Below are 23706 nucleotides of genomic sequence, written 5' to 3' on the forward strand. Positions count from 1 at the left end.
ATGGACAATGAGGATACATTGTTAGAGTAACACCAAAATAATCTACCCATCTAGTGAACTTACACCAGAACTAATGCTCATCTCTTTCAAATGTCCAAGGTTTTTATACTAGTTAATTCTGGTGGGAATCTTTCCAAGCATATTACTTTCCTACTTTTTAAACACAGGATATAATATAAACAATTATATACTGAATATACTCTTATCTTTTCTTAATGATTTAAGCTCATCATTATAAACTTTGTTGTACTAAATCAGCATTAGATGGATGGTTTCCTCTCTATCTAGAATGTGTCTGTCCTTTAAACCATTGGGCTCCTATCTCTCTGACCATTTATTTATGATATGCTTTCAAAGCACCTGGACTTCTTCGCAGAACTTATTACATTTTCAATTGTATATTTATTTGTGACATTTGATCACTGTGTATGCCATACTAGATTATAAGGACCTTAAGGGCTTGTACCTAACCCAGGTTTGCTCACCACTGTACCTGCAGTGCCTGAAAATGCAGTGCTGCGTACAGTGCGCTCCCAGTCAACACTACCTGAATAACCAAATAAATAAGCACCTACTGCAGTGCATACCCCTCTCTGCCATTTGCTGAGGGCAAATCTGGGAAGTCAGGGAATCAATCTTTCTAAAAACTACGTTGGGGGGGAAGTCAGCTCCTACATGAGAATGGAAGGTACAGAACCTCAGCTTTAGGCGCCTGTGGTGACTATTTTGGCTATTAGGCCTTTTCCCTCTACTAGCAATTAGAAAAAGTAGAGGTTGTATGGATAAGTGCCCTTTACCCATGAGATCTTGGTCACTAAAGCTCAGTTTCCTCCTCTATAAAATGAGGATGATAATCCCCACCTCAATGGTTTACAGTGAGGATTCAACAAAATAAAGTGCTCATCCCACTGCCTGAAACGTCAAGTGTTGATGTTGGTTGTTACTATTAGTTGTATGCCACCTCAGTAATGATATGCAATCTTTCACATATTGCCGGGAGCCGGTCCATGCTTGCTGTTTCAAGGGACCTGGCATATATAGCATACGGTTCTTAATATGTTTGCTCACCTTCTTGGCGCTGTGTTTTAACCAAGGTCACCTCTCCGAGAAAGGTTGAATCCCCAGGTAGGGATTTTCCCCTGAAGTTAGGGAGGGAATAAAACCTCTTAACTAAGTGCCAGGCGGGTAATTAATCATTTTAACTATGAACAATCATGCTTAAGCTACATAATCTTTACTCCCTGGAATGGAGATAAGAAACGCCCTAACCTTTGGAATAGAGATTGATAGGATTGGAATCAACTGGTATAAATACAGATGCAACAAGACAACAACAGACAGAACTCAGAAGACAGAACTCAGGAGACAGAACTTAAGAAGAGAGCCAAGAAGACAGAACCTACACAGAACCTACAGACAGAAGAACTTCGCTGGAGAGAACATGGCAAAAGATCCTGGACTGAACCTGACTACAGAAATATGGCAAGAGAACCTGACTAGAACCTGGTGACTGAACATGGCTGCAGAACCTGGACAGAACCTGGCTGGAGATCCTAAGCAGAACCTCTCTGGAGATCGAGACCAGAACTTGGCTGGAGATCCTGGCTAGGCTGCTGATCAACTGAACGCTGTCTCCGTGTCATTCCTTCTTCACCGACTCCGTCTACGCCTTTGGGGACCCCTGGACCTGCTGGGGTTGGACCCCAGCAACATATGAAGATACTGTTATTGAACCATCACCAAAGCATATGTACTCTGATTGTTTCTTTAGGAATTGTTAAAGGATCTGCTCAGAATAATCAGTTCATCCAACCTCTCCCCCTTTAAAACCAATGGCTTTTATGACAACCTATTTTAGCTTAAAAGTAAACTGCTTGGCTTTCATTCACAATCTATTTTCACTGAAAATACACATTTCTCTCTGATTCTACTAATATTACTGTGAATTTATGAGGTGTTAGAACTCTGATAGCCCAGAAAGAGGTTATAGAAAATTTCAAAAAGGACAGTTCCACTGGAAGGTAAACTATACTTTTCCTTCATATATTAAAAAATTCACTTTCCCTTTTACTATTTTAAAGTACATGTAAAATTCTTTTCCATTGTTTGGTAGCTAATTAATTGAAGAAGGAAAACAAAATGCTTTATTACCATTACTACCAACTTTATTTTTATACCTTAAATTGTGGATCCTTTGACTATATACCTAGCACAGATTTGGCAAATCCATACTGACCCTTTGACTTAGCATGTTTACTGTAGCAGTTGAAGAGTACTTTTCTTCTAAAAATATATTACTTTCAAAATATTCCCAAAGTGCTGAATGTGCTTTCAGTTGAGGATACATAATTTTACATGATGCATTTTGCAGATAAAGTTCATCTCTGCTATAGGTTTAAAGAATATCTATATATAAAAGGCTAATATGCAAAGTGTCTCCTCGGGAGTTCGACTGGGAGTTCGATCGCTTGCTATGACGTGCGCTGACCACCAAGGGGCAGTGCGGAACATGGCAGGAGACCAGTGGCAGTGGTGGGGCACTGAGGGAGTGAGGGAAGGGGGAGGCGGGGAGATGGGGAGGCAGGGACCCGATTGGCTCTGATTGCTGGCCAGGCCTAGGGACCCTATCCGTGCACGAATTTCATGCACCAGGCCTCTAGTAGTTATATAAAGAACGACAAAGAAAACCAGATTTTCCCCCTCCTTATCTAACTCCCTAAGAATTCAAATTACAAAACCAACCAAAAAACCATCTACCTTAACCAAGCAGTTTGTAAGGATAAGTAATAAGATACAGAAGTTCTCAACCCTATATATGTTGGCAAAATTAAATGACGCTTCCCTCCAGGTAGCTGTGAACTTTGGACTTAAAGTTTTAACTGTTGCTGGAGATCATGAAGTGAGGAGGCGCTGCTCTGGAGCTTCTCAGTCACTCTGTCTTCTTGCACTGTGCTTTTGATGACTTCAGATACCCCACTGGTTCCAAGGATGCAAGGCAAACTTAAAAACACTTCACTATTTATATCATAATATCCCTGAAATGAATAAAATTAGATTATAATAGAGCTAAAGCACTACAAACAAGTTAATATCATAAAAAATGGTTACTTTCTTGCTTTTATAGCCGTAGTACAAAGTTGAACTTTAAGAAAAAAAAAAATGTTCATTTATTTTCTAAATTCAAGTTATTGTTTCAGATATTTTTTGTGAGATGGGAGGAACTTGGTCAAAGATATCCCCTTTATGGGAAGAGAAGCTAGCCCCCTGCAATATGAGTAGCAAGTTGGGGGCAAAGAAAAAAGACTGTTAGAATAGATTCCCAGGGGAGGGGCACAGAATGGGCTCTGGGTACAGTCCAATGTAATAACCTGTTTTAAGTTCTCCTTTCCATGTTTTATTTCTCCTGGAATTCCTAAGTTTTCAAGAAAATTTGGTTAAGCATTTGTGCCTGTCTTAGTGGTGCTTGAGATGAAGTGGTAAAGGACAACTGAGCCGGAGAGTGCAAACTGATGAACAGCTAAGACTGGTGACACATCAGTCTGGGGTGACCTGGCTGGCTAAGGTGATAAAGGACAACCAGAAGGAGTTTATGGAATATATAAATGCTTCTTAGGAATTCCCCAAAATTACATGGGGGTGAAGAGAAACATAGAAGTGCAGAATTTCCATAGCCAAGCAGGAGAGGGATTAGACCAAACTGTTTCCCGTCCATGTATTACTCTAATATTGAAGATACCTCATTACAATATGAATAGCATCTTTTCAGGTTTTAAGCTAATAATATAAAAGTTTAACCAAATGATGAGAGAATGAGAATAGCAATTACCTTTGCTAAAGTTGATACAGAATGCACTTTCTTTCTATCATTTATAAGACTGTCAACTAGGTCAGCTACTGATAGTCCAACAGACCAGGATCTTTGACCTTTGACCTTTAATAGTTCCATGGCTCTAGGTTATGAAAAAAAAATCAATTCAGAAAATGAATAAAATATGTATTTAGTCTTTCAATTTAAAGTATTAGTTACATATTTTTATAACACAGAAATATGAGTTATACACTAATTGTTAGGAAAATCCACAGATAAACTAATGATTAAGGTTTTCTTAAAATGTTGGATAAGCAGTTCACAGGACAATAAAAATGACTTAACATAAAAAGATGCTCTACCACTACTATTTAACTAAATGTGAGTTGAAACAATACATCAGTTTTGCCTATCAAAATTGGCAAATATTAAAAAAAATGGTAAATACTTTTAGAGAAGCTACAGAGAAAACGGCATTCCCATAACTGCCGGTGAGAGTATAAGGTGACACAATTTTTTAGGAGAAAGATTTGGCAACGTTTGATCTAGAAATTCCTCTTCTAGGAATTTGTCCTGCAATATGCTCAAATGTGCAAAGACATACATATAATTATGTTTGCCTTGTCTGAGACAGAAAAAATTTGGAAACAATTAATCAAAAGTGAATTAAATAAATCTCTATCTAATATAGTGCCATGTAGCTCTAGAGAAGAATAAAGTAGATTTATATGGGCAATATGGAAAATGTCCAAGATTTATTATTAAGAAAACAAAGCGCCCTAACCGGTTTGGCTCAGCGGATAAAGCATCAGCCTGCAGACTCAAGGGTCCCAGGTTGGATTCCGGTCAAGGACATGTACCTGGGTTGCGGGCACAACCCCAGTGGGGAGTGTGCAGGAGGCAGCTGATCGATGTTTCTCTCTCATCGATGTTTCTAACTCTCTATCCCTCTCCTTTCCTCTCTGTAAAAAAATCAATAAAATATATTTTAAAAAAGAAAGAAAAGAAAACAAAGCAAGATAATATGAATAACATAAATCTGTTATAATAAAAAATAATAAAAACGATGTTTGCAGAAGCATTGAAAGAAATGTTTGAACATATGGGCACTAAACTGCTAACAGTGGTTCTTAGAGAATGGAATTACCCCAGCTTTTCACTTCCTGCTTTATAGACATCGACAGCATTTACAGTTTTATAATAGTACACATTGTTTTGGTAACTAATAAAACATGATATAAAATTTAAAAACATGTTTGAATTTCTTCCTTTTAAAAGCTATAAATGCAGGTTTACATAAAGAATCAGGTTAGGGAGGAAGAAGTCTTTCCGGACTTGCCCGCCTGGTCCCCCGGTATTGCAAAATTATCTCTTGTCTTTTCTATTTCATTTGTGTGCGGCTCCTCTTCCAGATATTGAACCCTGAACCACGCAGGACGTGGAAGGAATCACTCAACATCTGGCGCCCAACGGGTAATCTGGAAGTGCAGGTCTCGCTGGAGCGAGAAAAGGAAGTTTTCACCGAGAAGGTGTGGATAACTCACCGAAAAAAGGTGAGGGGAATCTACCGCACGCAAAAGCCCAGGATGGACTACAGAAGCCCGGGTCTGTTAAGTACACTGGGAATGTTTTCTTAAACCAGGCTAACAAACGGGGAAGGATTTGGCTTTAAAAAAGTAGATTCGGTTTTAAAAAGGTATATCTGGCTTTTAAAAACTAAGAAACTGTATTATGTGTTTTTAATTTGTATGATTAAAGTGTTAAAATTTTAGAAGGTAATCTTTTATAGTTTTTTGCATGTTGTTATAAAACATAACCTTTGCTTTTCTTGGGGAAGGTACGTTGGATCTTGGAGGGTTGCCAGGGAGGTTGGTTGGAGCTTGGAAGGAGGTTAGTAGCAAAAAACAAACAAACAAACAAACAAAAAAAAACCTCATTTCAAAAAACTTTTTCCATGGGGAACATAATATCGTATTTGCTAAAGCCTTTTACAGAGGCTTGGGAAGAGTCTCCTCAACTAGTTCCTTCCGCTCCTCCTGGTGAGAAGTGGAAAGACATGTTAGAGGAATGGCCTTCACGGTCCTCTCCACCTCCGCATGCACATCCTAATTCTGATATGCTTAATTCGCTGTCATTTGAATCACCTGTGCAAAAAGCCATCAGAGAAGGATTGAGGGAAATACCGGTGGAAGAAAGGCTTGCTTTCCCTATCATAGAGGTACCTGATCCACAGCTACCGCATCAGGTAATCAGACAACATGTAAAAATTGACTTTAAAATGATAAAGGCTTTACGTGAAAGTGTAGTCCAAAATGGTCCAACAGCTCCTTTTACAAGAGAAATTATGCATAGTATTTCTGAAGCTTTCCTAATCCCTCAAGATTGGTATTCTCTAGCACGTGCAACTCTGGATGGAGGAGATTATTTACTATGGAAAGGAGAATTCTTGGAGAGATGCCAGGAGCAAGCCCAAATAAACCGCGGGCTGAATGCTCAAATAACTTACGAAATGCTAGCAGGACTGGGACCATACAATGATGTGCGAACCCAGTTAGATTATGTGCAACTGGCATATGAGCAAATTAGAGCTTGTGGAAGGAAAGCGTGGTGGACTTTACCAACAAAAGGGGATTCTGAGGGAGCTTTTAGTAAATGTTTACAGGGGCCTTTAGAATCATTTTCTGATTTTGTGGCTCGTCTCACTCGAGCAGTGAGACGACAAATTCAACATGAGGCAGCAGGAGACATTTTAATTCAACAATTAGCCTATGAAAATGCCAATGATGATTGTAAAAAATGCCTGATGCCTCTGAGAAGAGGTAGCACCATAGGTTAGAGGGCTCCAGTTAACTTGTCAACTTAGTATTCTGGAGACCCAAAACTGTAATTTAGATAAAGTGCCTAAGTTTAACCCAGGTCACTCAAGGGTTCTAGACCAAAACTGTAATTTAGATAACATGCCTAAGTTTAACCTAGGTCACCAAGGACTCTAGGTAGTGTGTTCACCCAAAACTGTAATTTAGATAGCATACTGTCTCTGCTTCTGTAAAATTCCTTTTTTTTTGAAAACTAGGTTCCTCATTCCAAACCTTGAGTTTAAAATTTAAGTTGTCACGACCTAGAGCAAAGAATATTCTTACATGGTGTTGTTCTACAAGTTTTGTTAATAATTTTTGATACTTTTACAACAGTATGTTGTGTATTTATTCCAAACAAAAAAAAAAAGAATCAGGTTAGAATGGATTGTGCAACATACTCCCCTTATCAATAAGAGAATATTCTTTCCAGTTCAGAACTATATGCTGAAGTTTTAAAAAGCTAAAAATCTCCACCACTCAGACTGTAGGAAAGTATGTCATTATATGATGGTGAAACAACAAATGGTGTGAAAATATATGTAGAGTCCAACCTATAAGCTCTATACCCCCAGAAGGCCTCTGAATAAAGCAAAAGATACAAGGATCTGTGCATTATACTTTGTTTTTGCCTGCACTTATAATATGGCTTATCCATTCACATTAGACTAATTTCTAAATGTATTTATGTGTGATTAATAAGTACATTTCAAATTTTAAGTGGTATGAGAAGTTTTCTTCTACATTAAAGAAAATTGTCAAGCCCTAACCAATTGGGCTCGATGGATAGAGCGTTGGCCTGCGGACTGAAGGGTCCCAGGTTCGATTCCGGTCAAGGGCATGTACCTTGGTAATGGGCACATCCCCAGTCTGGGATGTGCAGGAGGCAGCTGATCGATGTTTCTCTCTCATCGATGTTTCTAATTCTCTATCCCTCTCCCTTCCTCTCTGAAAAAAATCAATAAAATATATTTTTAAAAAAAGAAAATTGTCAATATCCTCAGATGTTTAGATATGGGAGCAGTAAATCACTGTCTATAAATCAGGAACCTGTTCAACATTTAAAGAAATGTCAAGTGTGTATCTGAAGTTAGGTTTGCAAAGCACTCTGATCCATTTTCAGATAAGAAACAATAGAAAATATTGCTCCCTTGTATTTTTGGATTTGTCCATACTAGCTAGTTTTGTCTGCAGGAGCCTGGTAAGTAAATGTTAGTTAGAGAAATGTAAATTTACACTCAGTGTTACCTGCTGGACAGCTGCACCTGAGAGTTATGACTCATGACTTCTTCTTGGCCACCCCATTTGGTAACTAAAAAGTGAAAAATCAATATATTTTGTTAATAACTCTTTTAGGATTAAGATGTGATAAATGATTGTTTGCCATCAAGGGTACCCACCTTCTAGCAATAGTTACATTTTCCACTAATGACACTAAATGTGCTGTAGTGACAGCTGGGGTAAGACTTTGAGCTGCAATCCCCAAAACACAAGATCCCCAAAGTCTACTTGCAGCCTCCTTACCTGTTCTCTCTCATCAACAATAGTTCTACCTGGGCCATTTTACTGTCCACATAGAAAGCCTTCCTTCCTCAGCAGGCTGCGAATAACAGGCTCTCAAGTATTACAAACACTTGGTATTTGTTCTGCTGGGACCCACACAGACTCATTTCTTTCACCAGGTGAGGAATAATTTCACCATCTATTCTAGGCTAGATTTCAAACTTCCTAATGTAAATCCATGCTAGTTTAGGGAGCTCTTTTAAATACTGTGTCTAGTATCAATCCTAATCTTTTTGGTTCCATTCTTCAAGAACAGTAATCCTCTGGAGCCCAAAATTTGAATGAAAAATGACCACGGGACAGCACTTTTCCTTTACATATAACACCTTCCCCTTTGGAAAGATGGATGTGTACGTAAAGCAGATGATCTAACACTCTGTCCTGAGGTCCAGCCTTGGATTTCTAGAACACCATTCGAAGGAGCTACCTGCAGTTTACAGCTGAAAATAGCTGCTCCAAAGTACATGTTTTGCTGACCATCTAATTTGGTATGGCATCATATGAATGACCTTTGATCACAAGATGGTGTCAGGATCATTCCTTCATCTCAAAACACATTTACTGAGACCATTCCAAGGAACCTACAGTCTTGTGGGGTAAGACTGGTAAGTATGCAGTTATAACATAGTGTGATAGTGTTTATAATAGAGGCATAAACTTACTTAACCTGGATAATTAGGAAAGGCTTCCTGGGAGAGGTGGCACTCAAGCCCAGTCTTGAAGGGTAAGCAGAAAGTAGCCAGTGAATGAATATTCAGGGAAAGGAAGCATCAGGTGCAAAGGCAGGGAGACATGAGAGTGCATGAACCATTCAGGAAATTGCAAGTTGACCATCTGACTAGCATAGAATGCCTGGCTTAATGGCAGAAGATGAAGCTGGGGAAGGAAGCAGGAAACAGATCCTAAAGCATTTTGTACATTATATGATTTCTCGCTAGGCTGTAGTTGCCACTTGTCTCTGAAATAGTTGGAGAATAATTTTACTTACACACCTGCTATTATTATGTTTCCAAATCCTAATGTTGCTTTATTCAAAACATAGTTCTACATGTTTTTACCAATTTTTTATTCATAACCATCTTGCTGATTACTGTAATAACAACTACTATTTACTGAGTGTTTACTTGATGCCGGACACTGTACTAAATGCTTTAAGTAAATTATCTAATTAAGTCACAGCAAGAAAAAGCACAGCTTTGGAGTCGACCAGGGTTCAAACCTCAGTTTTGCCATTACTACATGTGTAACCACAAACAGATTAGTCAACCTGAGTTTTAAGCTTTCTGATATATTAATTTGGAAAACCACCATCTCCTTCTTAAGTTGAGATATGCAAACCATTTAATACACATAGTATCCACTCAATCTATATATATAAAAGCCTACGTAACCAAATGACCAGTCACTATGATGCGCACTGACCACCAGGAGTGGTCAGTGCACAGGATTGGGCTCAACGCACAGGAGTGGGCTCCCTCCTGTCTGGATCGGGCCTGCGGGGATGGGGCCAAAACTGGCTATCTGACATCCCTTGAGTGGTCCCAGATTGTGAAAGGATGCAGGCCAGGTGAGGGCCTCTAGTATAATTATAAATGCTATTACTGTGGTAGTATCACTTATACAAAAATATAACCAGTTGATATCTATAAAACCAGCAGAGGGAGCCTCTAATCCATTTCTGGCTTCAGGGCCAAGCTAAGTATACCAATCCATTGCTATCACTATCTCTGAAAAAAAATAGAAAACAGGATAAAAAGTGATCTGATAGTGGTATCTAAATGAAAGGTAGGGTTGGGGAGTACATAGGTAGTTTCAGTGGTATCGGTACTGTTCTTAATAATTGAGTGTATGCCGAAACTGGTTTGGCTCAGTGGATAGAGCGTCGGCTTGCGAACTGAAGGGTCCCAGGTTCGATTCCGGTCAGGGGCATGTACCTGGGTTGCGGGCATATCCCCAGTGGGAGGTGTGCAGGAGGCAGCTGATCGATGTTTCTCTCTCATCGATGTTTCTAACTCTCTATCTCTCTCCCTTCCTCTCTGTAAAAAATCAATAAAATATATTAAAAAAAAATAATAATAATTGAGTGTGGATTCGTTGAGTGTGGATACATATATATATAAGTAGTCATTTGCAAGTTAGGAATGTTTATTCTATTATGCTCTAAAACAGCGGTTCTCAACCTGTGGGTCACGAACAATGAAAATACATCCTGCATATCAGATATTTACATTACGATTCATAACAGTAGCAAAATTACAGTTATGAAGTAGCAACGAAAATAATTTTATGGTTGGGGGTTACCACAACATGAGGAACTGTATTAAAGGGTCGCGGCATTAGGAAGGTTGAGAACCACTGCTCTAAAACATATATATACATTACATTATATACTTTTGTATGTGTCAAATATTACATATTATACTTAAGTAATCTCAATTCTCATGTACCTACATCCCTCTATTTCTAGTTCCCATTTGAGAGCTGAAGGCAAATTTACCATAATATTCCTTATGCTTTTATCCTACTTCCCTTAGGCCTTTCTCACAGGAAGTCAATATTGCCTTCTAGTACAGTCATTTCCTATATTATATGCTAAGCTTCCTAAAAACAGGGTCAGGTTCTTATACATCTATATAGCTCTAACAGCAGTCAGCATAGTGTCTTAGGTTTACTTATTGTCACACCATCCTTTATTTTCTCTTTACAATTTGTGATATTAATGCAACTATATTTATGAAATGTTCTAATTCATTACAAAATTGTAACCTATTTGGGGGACTGGTTAAATAAATTTTGATATATCCAGTAGTTAAAAAGAATGAAATGCATATATAGTAGTCATTTGCAAGTTATCAATACGTAAAAGGGCAAGGTAGAGAATAATGTATGATATATATTTTATACATCTGCTTCTCTATGCACAGAACATTTCTGTAAGATTACATAAGAAACTGGTAGCTGTGATTGCTTTTAGAGAAAGGGGTGTCTGGCATACAAGGGAGACTTATTTTTCACTGTATACCTTTTTGTACTATTTAAATTTTTTTGCGATGTGAATGTATGATTTTTTTCAACTAGAAGAACAGCTTAATAATTTACACTTTTAATAAGGAGAAGGTGCAAACACAAAATTCAAACTAGATCAGAATAAACAGCAGTTTCACAAAAGAATAAGCATCGTGAGACAATATATGGTTATTCACCATATAGCTAACAATAACTTTTAGCTCAAAAGACTGAAAAAAATCACTGTGGAGTGATGTGATCTGGAAAAGCTTCATAGTATAATAAGTGGGGTTTGACCGAAATCTTGAAGGATGAGATTTAAATATGCTGAGAGAGAAGGAGAAGGGAGGAAAATGAGGTGGGCAAAGATCCCTGTGGCTGAAGCAAAGCTGTAGAGTGGGGCTAGGCAGCACAAGCCCTGGGTTTTAGACCAGGAAAGCTATAGGCTCCTGGGCAGGTCACTCTTACCATCCCTGTATCCATTTCTGGGTTCTTAAAGTGTAACTGATGATCCCGTGGGTTCCTTCCAACTCTTTAATAACATGACTACCTCCATAACTATAACTGCGAAGGAAAATGAGGGCATTCCTTGAATACTGTGGGACTCCTTGAATGCCAACGAAAGGAATTTAATGGTTGATCACAGAAAGCCAGTAAACGTTTTTGGAAGGAGGTATACGATTTAGGAAGACTGAATTATAATGAAAGCATTTGTAAACACCGTGTAAGTTTTGGCTAATATCATTATTAATTTGGCAGACTAGAGGAGAAAGAGCAAACTAACTGGGAGATTTACAATAACCAGATAAGCAAAAGATCAACCTGGACCAGAATTCAAATGGAGTAGTGAGTAAAATTCAGGTCTTGGGTTTGTTTGAATCCCTAGACATTCATTACTCTAATACATCTGGCTCCAAGTTCTTGTTTGCTACCTTTTTCTAGGGTCCTATTGATTAATGTTTAGCATTTTGAACCTGGAAAGTATTTCTGCTTGAATTACACTGTCAGGCTTTGTAAAAGTTTACTCTATAGCACTCAACTCTCTAGGTAGCCAGTGCAGATTTATACATATTTAAAATACGACTGTATTTTATTAAAATAATTTTCTTAAAAATTATACAAATACCACATATCCATAACAAAATTAGAAAACACAGGAGAGTACACATTTTTAAAAATTACTTCTATCCTAGACATAACAGCTGTTAATATTTGGCATCAAAGCATATAGGAAGCTTTAAATTTTAAGAAAATACTTTTGAAGGAATATAAAACCTGACTAAGGAGTCTTGCCTAATTGTAAACTTACAGAAAGGTAAATATAAGTAGGATAACACATTTGAGGTATCTATTCACTAGACAGAGATGTTACAGAAAAGGCACCCAAATGTGGAACAAAACCCAACTAAGCTCCACAATTCTTGAGTCCCCAGTTATATCTGAATATCATGGCCACTAGTGATTTAGATTATCAATATAACTAGTAAAAATGTACTTCTTACCTTTGTCTTCTCCCTGCTCACCAATAACCCACACTGGTTTTCCTGAAGTCTCTGCCTTTAAAACATTTGTAATAATATACTGTAACCTCTGTGAGTCCAGATTGCATCCAATTCCAATTACTCGATTTGCAGGAAATGCACTCAGTTTCCATGTCACATAAGTCATGATCTCCACTAAATATTGCACACAAGGTAAAAATGTAAATATTTTAAAAAACATACTTCTAGCCTAGTTCATAAACAAATATTATTTTAATAAGTATATTAGAACTTGTATATATTCTTCTTAGGTCCTAAATGCACTATAAGGTATATTTCTAACGTATATTTTTAAAAAACCACCCGGTTTCAGCATGATTTAACATAACTTTGTTGCTAAATATAAAGCGGAGAATAATTTCCTAGAATAGTTAAGCAAGAAGGATAAAAACTGGGTACCGAAAACCAGAAGATAATTTTTTTTCATTGATCAAGTTATCTTTATATCTATCTTAAGCTGAGTTTCTATCTTTAAATTAAAATACTGATTCATATACCACCACTACTTTTTTTCTAATATGCCAAAAGGATGTCAAGAATTAAAGAGACCAGAGTTCCTCAATTACTATAAGAAAAACAAGTGAAATGCATGCCATACTCCTACATGGGGAACATGTAAAAAAATCTGTTCACCAACTTGAGGCCAGTACCGCACCTAACTCTTTAAAAATATTTCTTTCTTAAGTAAAACAGTTTCAAATAATTTAAATTCAAAATGTTAAAAATGTACTCTGGCATGCTCACTAACATTGTATGACACTTCAGAATTAAAAAAACTCTTTCACATAGCCACTGCATTTTTCTCTTGGGAGTTTAACCATTTTCTCACTGAAAAGCATGGCTAACAACCTGGAACATAATAATAATAGTATAATATAAAAATGATAATTTGTAACCTTCTAGTTAATGCTAGTCATAAGAAGTCACTGTATGACAGAATATGGAAATACTGTATTGTTCATTATAAGAGCAATTTAATTGACTAGTCATCCTTTTATAATCCAGTTTTATGACTTTTATCAGTAATAGCAATTCTACTGATGCACTGGATCATCAAATTCATTTAAAATAAAACCTAGTACCTGGTTGAGATGCAACAAGCAGGACACTGTGTTGACTATAATGTCCCAGAGCTGGGACAAGGGCTCTGAACATATCCACATTTCTCTGCACCACATCAAGGTAGGACTGAGAACTACCCAAAGAGTTAACGGTAAAGATGACCACTTTGGAATGAGCAGAGGCAGACAAATCTAATGAATAAAAAGAAACAGTATGAGCTCAAGGTATATGTTTTAATCAAGGTTGTGTTCATAAAGAAGGTTTTTCTTCTCTCCAAGTAGAGACCTTTTCTGCACACCTACCTCCAGATCAATCTTATCTCAATAGGAAGTATACAAAGTGCTGAAGTTTGCCACCAGAAAGAGGATTAAGGAGCAACAGTGTATTCCAAGGGGGGAAAGAGAGCAATAAAGATAAACCAAACAAATTACAGGATCCAGAACCCACAAAAAAGGAATTAATTTTTATTTAATCCATCATTTTATTAGGGAAAATAAATATGTTATAGGCAAAAAAAACTTAAAATCAATTACATCACTCATTTTTAAACTTTTAGGTGTCCTAAAGTTCCTTAAAAGTGATTCAGGGGCCGAACCAGTTTGGCTCAGTGGATAGAGCGTCAGCCTGCGGACTCAAGGGTCCCAGGTTCGATTCCGGTCAAGGGCATGTATCTTGGTTGCGGGCACATCCCCACTGGGGGGCGTGCAGGAGGCAGCTGATCGATCTCTCTTGTCTCATTGATGTTTCTAACTCTCTATCTCTCTCCCTTCTTCTCTGTAAAAAATCAATAAAATATATTTTTTTTTAAAAAAAGTGATTCAGGGGCCATCTGGGAGGACTGGGAATAAGTGAAAATCAGAAGGCTGGTAGGCATGGCTCCAGGCCATTTATTTCAACTTCTCCAAGCAGAGTAGTTCTGCTGTATCTATTTAATTTATTAAGGAAGGATTCTACTCCAAAGAGGGGATAAAAATGGTTTGAAAATCTTCACATGAAGATAAAATGTCTCGGCTCAGTTTTTACTGACTTTTTCTTTTTTTTTTTTTTAATATATTTTTATTGATTTTTTACAGAGAGGAAGGGAGAGAGATAGAGAGTCAGAAACATCGATAAGAGAGAAACATCGATCAGCTGCCTCCTGCACATCCCCCACTGGGGATGTGCCCGCAACCCAGGTACATGCCCCTGACCGGAATCGAACCCGGGACCCTTCAGTCCGCAGGCCGACGCTCTATCCACTGAGCCAAACCGGCTTTGGCCTGACTTTTTCTTATACTGAATGAAGCCCAGAGTCGTTGGGTTTAGATTCTTCTTTCAATGGAACTTAATGCATTAGCAACTGTTATGACTTAGAAAAAGCTATTCTCTGGAGTTCACTGCTGCCCAACTGGAGTGGCTCAGTTTTGAGCATTGTCCCATGCACCAAAAGGTTGCCGGTTCAATTCCAGTCAGGGCACATACCTGGGTTGTGGGTTTAATCCTCCTCGGTCAGGGCACATATGGGAGGCAGCTGATTGATGTTTCTCTCTCTCTCCTCTCTCTCTCTCTCTCTCTCTCTCCCCCCTCCCCCCTTTCCTTCCTTTCTTTCTCTCTCTAAGCATGTTCTCAAATGAGATTTTAAAAAAACACCACTGGTTTTGGAGTTCACTGCTATGATCCTCAAACATACACATGCTATTTTACAACATTACTTTCTGTTACACAGTGTGTTTTAGAGTAAGTACATGTCAAAACAGTGGCCAGACATTAGCAACATCAGATACAACAGAAAAATAATGAAACAACTAAAATGGTATCAGTTTAATCAACCTTTGTAAATGAATACTGGCATCCCAGGGAGACAATGAGTAGATGCCAGGGTTTAGTCTTAATGAAGCCTCTAAGGCCATCTTTCTACAAAAGTTTATGTGCAATGTGTCCACTGGGAAATGCACTACCCAATTTTAGTACATTATCTAATGCAACTGTGGGGATGGTAGCTCCAAAAACTGACTCATGGATTTTAATTATGGTTCTTCATAAACTATAATTAATTCCTGTGTTTTAGTGTTCAAAATAGATATCTGGTGGTCAGTCAAAATCTCAAGAATTAGAAGACTGTAGATCTGGAAGGGATATAGTTAACACTTTCCTACCACTTTTGTGTGTCAGGTATTGTTCTAAGAGCTTTCCCTATATTTACTCATTTAATCTAAGCTAAAAGACACTATGGAGTTAATATCATCCCCATTTGACAGATCTGAGGCACAGAGAAGTTAAGTAACTTGTTCAAAGTCATAGAACTTGTAAGTAGCAGAGCCAGAATTTAAGCCCAGGCAATCTGGCTTCAGAGTACTGTTTAGCACTGTCCTATGTTTACAGATTTAGTCCTATACCCTCATAAAGATGAGGAAATTGATACCTGGAAAGATTAGGTGGCTTGTCAATATTATTAAATATCAGTGAATAGTTCAACTTACGATCCTGTAATTTGGCATCAGCCTACCTTGCCAGGAACATTTCTTTTCTTTTCCCCCTTTAGCTTCCTCTACTTTAAATGATAAAAATGCCTCACCCTCAAGGCTGATCATTAGTGAACAGAGTAGAAGCTGTCTAATATTTCAAAAGTGCAAGAAAGGCTTCCTACTCCATATGTCAAGCTTCCAGGCATCTGTAATTTTAAAAAGCACCTCAGGTAACTTGGACACAAGTTATCAATCCATAAACCATGTTTTAGGAATCAATGACTATTGAGAAAATCTTACTTGGCTAAGTTTTAGAACTATTGACTTTTTTCTCCATGCACACACATGCTTATACCTCTATACACAAATATTTATGCGTGTATATGCAGAGACTATTCCTGGAGTAAATAAGAAATTGGTAATAAACATATGTTTGAAACCCAAGCTAAGCCCCTTACTGTGTGACCAAAGCCACGATCTCTCTGAATCATTTATAAAATAAAGTAAGAGAAGTAAGAAACTATAAATATATATAAAATAACATATGTTATTGATTCCCTAAAATAATGGCAGTGAAACAAGCATAATAGTGTCTTCAGTCAGAAAATGACATGATTAAAATAATACCATAGGAGAATTATTCCATTAGCTGTGTTTAACAATGAATAAAAGTAATTGAGAGAATGGAAACAGGAACCCTTATACACAGTTAGTTAGAGTATAAATAGGTACAACTTAAAAATACAAATTTTAAAAACACATCCCTTTTGACCCAGTAATTCTACTTTATCCCACTAGTTAGAGAAGTGCACAAAGATTTTTGCATTACAATGTTCTCTGAAGCATTATTTGTAATCATAAAAATACAAACAACATAACCTGGCTGGTGTTCTCAGTGGTTAGAGCATCAGCCCATGCACTGAAGGGTCTTGGGCTGGATTCCCAGTCATGGGCACGTACCTGGGTTGCAGGTTTGATCCCCGGGCTGATTGGGGTGCATGTGGGAGGCAACCAATCAATGTGTCTCTCTCACATCAATGTTTCTCCCCACCCCCATCTTTCCCTCCCTTCCACTCTCTCTAAAAAAAAAAAAAAAAAAAAAAAAAATCAATGAAAAAAATATCCTCAGGTGAGGATTAACAAAAATAAAATAAAATATCCATATGGAGCAAAGTAACAACTCTAAGATGATCAGTCAATGGTTATGACGGGAACATTACTAAAATTTCCAAATGAGTTTAATTTCCCAAAATTATTAATGCACTTTTTCATAGCATAGATTATATTTATGAAATGTTAGTTAACCTTGTATTTTAAATTACTTCATGTCATAGTAATTAAATATTATCAGGAATGTGCAACCAAAATTAACATGGGCAACATGAAACTTGCCCCAAGATAGTGTATACTCATTCAACATTTCCTATTTGGTGGCAAGCACCATGCTCTATATATCTATTCCAAGGATTCTATACTTGCAATGATCTAAACAATAGTTATTGATGGTTAATGAGATCATAGGAAGAAATAATTTCCTCATGTCTTAAGTGGCCTCACAACTTCTAGGGCCCATGTACTAACAGTTCCCTAAAGTACTTTGGAAGAGTTAAGATGTCCCTTAAGAACTTCAGTACCTAGAAATGACAGGCACAAGAGAATATCCAGCTCCCCCAGGAATCCTCTTTATGAAGCCTACAAAAGGATCATTAAAGCAACTATTCTACTCTTTCTAGAAAAGGAAAATTAACTCATTGTGTCCTATAGGGATCTAGAGGCTTGCTAGAATTGTTACACCAATTTTTATAACCTAAAGGTATTATATCAACTTTTCTGACCCACTGTTCTTAGTACATTTAAGCTTGTGAAACCATGATGTCTCAACATTTTATTTGGAAAACATGGTCAAGGAATACAAGGAACCCAAGCAAGGAAAGGGAAAGGCAAGCCAAACAACCACAACGTGTTACAACCTGACTTTTGCTATAACCTAGATTTGGAAGGTTGGAGTAAACAATTTTTAATACAATGGTCTTCCAATTTTTTTGATCATGCATCCCTGATAATGATAATAATAATTTTTTATATATATATATATTTTGTTGTTGTTGTTGTTGTTAATCCTCACCTGAGGATATTTTTCCATTGAGTTTTAGAGAGAGTGGAGGGAGGAAGTGAGATAGAGAGAGAGAAACATCTATATAAGAGAGACACATCGATTGGTTGCCCCCCACATGGGCCCTGACAAGGGCAGGGGATCGAGCCTGCAACTGAGGTACGTGTCCTTGACTGGAATCAAACCTGGGACCCTTCAGTCTGAGGGCTGATGTTCTATCCACTGAGCCAAACCAGCTAGGGATAAAATATTTTTAAGTTCACATCCTCAAATAAAGCATTTACCTACAGATATATGTCTGCACTAATATATTACACACATTATAAAGTACATGCAAAATTTTTACATTAAAAATATAAGATAAAATTACTTCTTTAGCATTAAATTTTTATCTATTGCTACAAAACCCTTTTTATTGTTATTAAAACTTATTTTAACAATGTATTTTTAGGGAAAGCAATGTTAACTGAATTTTTAGAAAGAATATTGGTTTAGCACTTTTGCTGTATACCAAGAAGTATGTATTATTCCCACTTTAGAGATGATAAAACTGAACTTTGAAATTATATAATCTGACAAGTGTCAGAGCTATAATGTGGCAGAATTAGGATGCAAACTCCATCTTTCCAACTCTAAGACCAGTATTCTTAACCAATATATTATGAAAAAGGAAGCAATCAGAGAAAACAAATTCATATTAAAGTGAGACACATAGAAAGAGACAGTTTCCTCATATCCTAAATGGCCTTACCACCTCCAGGGTCCATGTACTAAACAGTGTCCTAAAGTGATTTGAAAGAGAAAGAATAAATCCCTTTGATCAATCTGAATATTATTTGCTTATCTGGCTCTTGTTAATATAATCAGTTGCAGTCCCTGTATGACTCTGAGTAAATCACTTAACTTATTTGAAATCTTAGTTTCCAAATATGTAAATTGAGGGATTTCGACTAGGTGATCTTTAAAGTACCTTCAGTATTAAAATTCAGAGCACAGAGGATTTTTAGGCAGTGAAACAACTCTCTATGATACAATAATGGTGGGTATATGTCATTATAGATTTGTCCACATCCATAGAATGTACAATGCCGAGAGTGAATCCTAATGTAAACTATGGATTTTGAATGATGATAATGTTTCCAGGTAGGTTTATCAACTGTATCACTCAGGTAGGAGATGTTGACAATGGGGGAAGCTATGCATGTGTGGGAGCAGGGGGTATATATGGGAAATTCTGTATCTTCTGCTCAATAATGCTCTGAACCTAAAACAGCTGTAAAAAATACAATTTATTTAAAAATTCCAGGACTTAAATACAAGAGCAAATGAGGCATGCATCTGTTAAGCAGAGAAACCACACCTTTGCTGATCTCCACATTAGGCAGGCTGAAGATCTCAAGGTCCATCATCCCTCCTTTAGTCCCTTCTGCGAGGTCTAAGAGGACAAGTCTGTCTGCAATGCCCTGTACAGTACAATAAAAAAAGAACAGCATTACACGGGGCATGTCCGGTTACTCAGTTTAAATTCATTCAGAAGTGAGGGCTAAGGGAGAATGCAGAGGCTTCATATGCTGTCTTAGGAATCAAAAGTAACAATAATAATGAAAGGGACATGCAAGCAAGAAATTATTATGAATACTGTGATCCTTTAGGCTTGACTGGAAACCAAGGTGATGACATATGCTGGAAGCAAGATCTCAAATGCTCTCTCTAATCTTTAGAATATCCTTATATTTTTACATATTGTATCATTATCCTACATGTACTAATAAACTTATAGGGTAATTTATATAAATGAGATTGATAGATTAAAGGAGTTATTGTGTTTTTTATTGTCATTTATTACTATAAATGACAAAAGGAACATCCTAAAAGTCTAATTACCTTTGTGGAAGGTCTTTTTCCAAAACAGTAAGGGATTTAAGGCTCTCTCCTATCTTAGAGTGCAGGAGCAAGAGTCCCCAGGGATCTACCTGACTACTGGAAAGGAAGTGTGGAAGTTAAGAAAACAACCCAGCTGTACTACCTATTCGCTCTGTAATGCTGGGAAAGTCACTGAACTTGGCCTTACTTCATGTGGTGTGAGGATTAATTATGTTACACAGGGCTGGCAGAGAGCAGTCCCCTCTAAATTGTACCGATTAATTTTATTATTGTTAACCATTTGTAAGAGAAATGCAAAGAAAGCTGAGTTACCTTTTTTAATTTATCATACATGGTAAGATCCAAAAGTTTAACAACTGTAAAACAGGTATTTTCATACAAAGTGGGTATGAGAATAAACTGGTATAGTTGACATGGGGGATAATTTGACAATTTCTATCAAAATTGAAAAACACAAAACTCCTTTAATCCATCAATCTCATTTATATAAATTATCCTATAAGTTTATTAGAACATGTAGGATAATGATACAATATGTAAAAATATAAGGATATTCAAAAGACTAAGAGAGAGCATTTGAGATCTTGCTTCCAGCATATGTCATCACCTTGGCTCAAATAAACTCATTTAAAAACAAAAAGTCTAGAAACAACTTAAGTGTCCATCAGTAACAACAATAACAACAAAGCAGTTTAACATAGTGGTTTGGAGCACAGCTTCTCAAGCTTTAAGAGATCACATTTAATAGATCAGGGAAGCACAAGGGATTTTGTTAAAATGCAGATTTCTACCATAGGTCTGGAGTGGGGCCTGAGATTATGCATTTCTAATAAGCTCTCAGGTGATGTCAATGCTGCTGGTCTAAAAGCCACATCTGAGTAGTAAGGTTTTAGAATATAGGTTCTATAAATAGACTGCCTAGCTTCAAATCCTCCCTCCATTTACTAACAGTGTGACTTTGGCAAGTTGGTAACCTTCCTATGCCCTGGTTTCTTCATTTGTAAAAATGGCAGTAATGATGGTATCTAAGCCATAGAGTTGCTGTAAAAATGAGTCAAGTGTTTAAAATGAGTGAAGTGCTGGCACCTACTTAATCATTCAGTAAAGGTTAGTTATTGCTGCTACCACCACTGCTACATACTACTGTCACTATTATGGCTATTATTGCACTATTTGAATATTGTTATCCTGTATCAAAATATTAATGTTCAAAAAGAAACATGGAAAAAAATTTCCATCTAGACAGCTCACAAAGAAATACTGACAGTGAGACTCTGCTAACAACTAAAGAAACATGACTTTAAGAGGCCTTCCTGTACTTAACAAAAACAAAGAAAACTGATAAAACTCAGTACTGTTAGGAATGGCAAAAATCTGGTTGATATGCACGTTTTTATTAGCAGCATAAATTTGTATTGCCTTTCTGAAGAGCAATCCTGCAATATGTAATAAGTGCCATAAAAACCATTCATGTTCTCTGACTCACTAGTATGATTTTATACACACCTAAAAAAAAATCAGATGAGAAAATAAGCAACTTGTAAAGCAATGTTTACAGAAGCATTCTATTCAGTAACAAAAGAAGTGAAAAAAATTCCAATTCCAATTAAGAGGGAACAGTATATTCTGACGGAGGATGGTGGAAATAAAACTATGTGTCAAAAGTTAGCATATATTGTTCTGAGCAGCCAGCTTTAAAATTTTCTAGCTCCCTAGATACAATGTAATCATTTGCTGAAGTAGACCCTACCTCCAAGACATATGTGATTCTTAAATGGAAGAAATTAGATGGCAAATAATCAAATTTTAATAGAATAGAAAACCAAATGCCAACTACCAAATAAGTATATGAAGGGACAGCTAGTCTATCCTGGGCTATATCCCTCAAATGACACAGACATGCTGTTACCATGATTCTGGGCCCTGGAGGGTCTTTTGAACCACTCTGGAAGGGGATTGAAATGCCTTTCTGAAAATAATTTATATGGAAACAATCTAGTAAAAAGGACTGATAAAAATAAATCTCAAACTATCAACTCAGGAACTACGATCATAGAAGAAAGCAGAGTAATTACACAAAAAAGGCAACTGTAAAAGATATTCTAATTTCAGAAAAAGCTAAAATTAACTTATTAAATAAGAGTTTAATTAAAACAAAGAATTTGTGATGAAGTCAGATGAATGTCAAATTGAGGTTTCCCTTGAATTAGGTTGATGACCCCATTATTCAAACCACTTTTTCAAAGCCTATTCCATGACTAACTGCTAATAAAGAGGCAACATCCCTAATGAGTTTTTAGCCATTTTTTTTGTCAACTAAATATATTTTAAGGCAAAATGAGTTTATTCCACATGAAAAAATTAAACATAAACTACCTAAAAGCATATCAATATGATATATATTTATAACTACTACTAGAGGCCCGGTGCACAAAATTCGTGCACGGGTACAGTCCCTAGGCCTGGCCTGGGATCAGAGCCATCTTCCCAGGCTGCCTGCAGCTGGCTCTGCCCCCCACCACCACCCACCTACAGTTCCCCATTCGCCATCAGGGGACTGGAGCCTGACGGCTGGGGGAAGGGACTGAGGTCAGCCGTTCCCGCCTGCTCGCCGGCCCCGCCCCAGCCATGGGTTGCCCTCTGTGTGGGGGGCGACTGGTGGGGCGGGAGCCATGGCCTGGCACCACCCATGTCCCCCTCCACACACCCCCAGCTCCCCATTCACCATCGGGCGATGGGAGCCAGCTGGCCAGGAAAGGGACCGAGAGGTGGTCAGCGTGCCTCATAGTGACTGGTCAAGTAGTCGTTCTGGTCATTCCACCATTAGGGTCAATTTGCATATTACCCTTTTATTATAAAAGATACTAACATACCTTTGCTGAAATTGCTAATGTGCAGGCAACTCCCAGTTCTCCACCTCCAACCACAGTAATTTTCTTTACTGTTTTATTCTCATGATTTGCCCAGTTCTTTGAATTTATGTCTGAGATACCTACAAAGAAAAGTGAATGATCATGACAATTTAAAAATAATATCAAAAACCTTTTTAACATCTTTCAAAAAAATACACCAAGCTTCAATAACTTAGGACAGAAAGCATGGTGCTAGCCCATAATAGGCACTCAAAAATACCTGTCAAACAAATGGTATACTAGGAAAGCTAGGAATCTCTTATTAAATATTCCACTAAATAAAGACAACCCTTTTATTTTTTAAAAAATATATTTTATTGATTTTTTACAGAGAGGAAGGGAGAGAGATAGAGAGTTAGAAACATCGATGAGAGAGAAACATTGATCAGCCGCCTCCTGCACATCTCCTACTGGGGATGTGCCCGCAACCCAGGTACATGCCCTTGACCAGAATCGAACCTGGGACCTTTCAGTCCGCAGGCCGACGCTCTATCCACTGAGCCAAACCTGTTTTGGCA

The 23706-nt window shown here is 37.4% G+C and overlaps 1 protein-coding gene across 6 annotated transcripts in view; it reads right to left on the reverse strand.

The window, feature by feature from the left end:
* Positions 1-1691: 1691 nt before the first annotated feature.
* Positions 1692-23706, reverse strand: part of UEVLD (UEV and lactate/malate dehyrogenase domains) — a 31143-nt gene continuing 9128 nt past the window's right edge. For 4 of the 6 annotated variants that reach the window (XM_059709106.1, XM_059709110.1, XM_059709108.1 and 1 more), the window contains 7 exons: positions 23150-23268; positions 19753-19855; positions 13856-14026; positions 12735-12908; positions 7912-7975; positions 3827-3950; positions 1692-3035 (listed from right to left, as the gene is read on the reverse strand). In XM_059709106.1, the coding sequence (XP_059565089.1) occupies positions 2868-3035; positions 3827-3950; positions 7912-7975; positions 12735-12908; positions 13856-14026; positions 19753-19855; positions 23150-23268 (923 nt within the window). In that variant the 3' untranslated portion in view covers positions 1692-2867. The remainder of the gene's footprint in view (positions 3036-3826; positions 3951-7911; positions 7976-12734; positions 12909-13855; positions 14027-19752; positions 19856-23149; positions 23269-23706) is intronic. The other 2 variants (XM_059709111.1, XM_059709107.1) reach the window with 1 other exon arrangement.

This window comes from Myotis daubentonii, chromosome 9, assembly GCF_963259705.1.
Source record: "Myotis daubentonii chromosome 9, mMyoDau2.1, whole genome shotgun sequence".
Lineage (NCBI taxonomy): Eukaryota > Metazoa > Chordata > Mammalia > Chiroptera > Vespertilionidae > Myotis > Myotis daubentonii.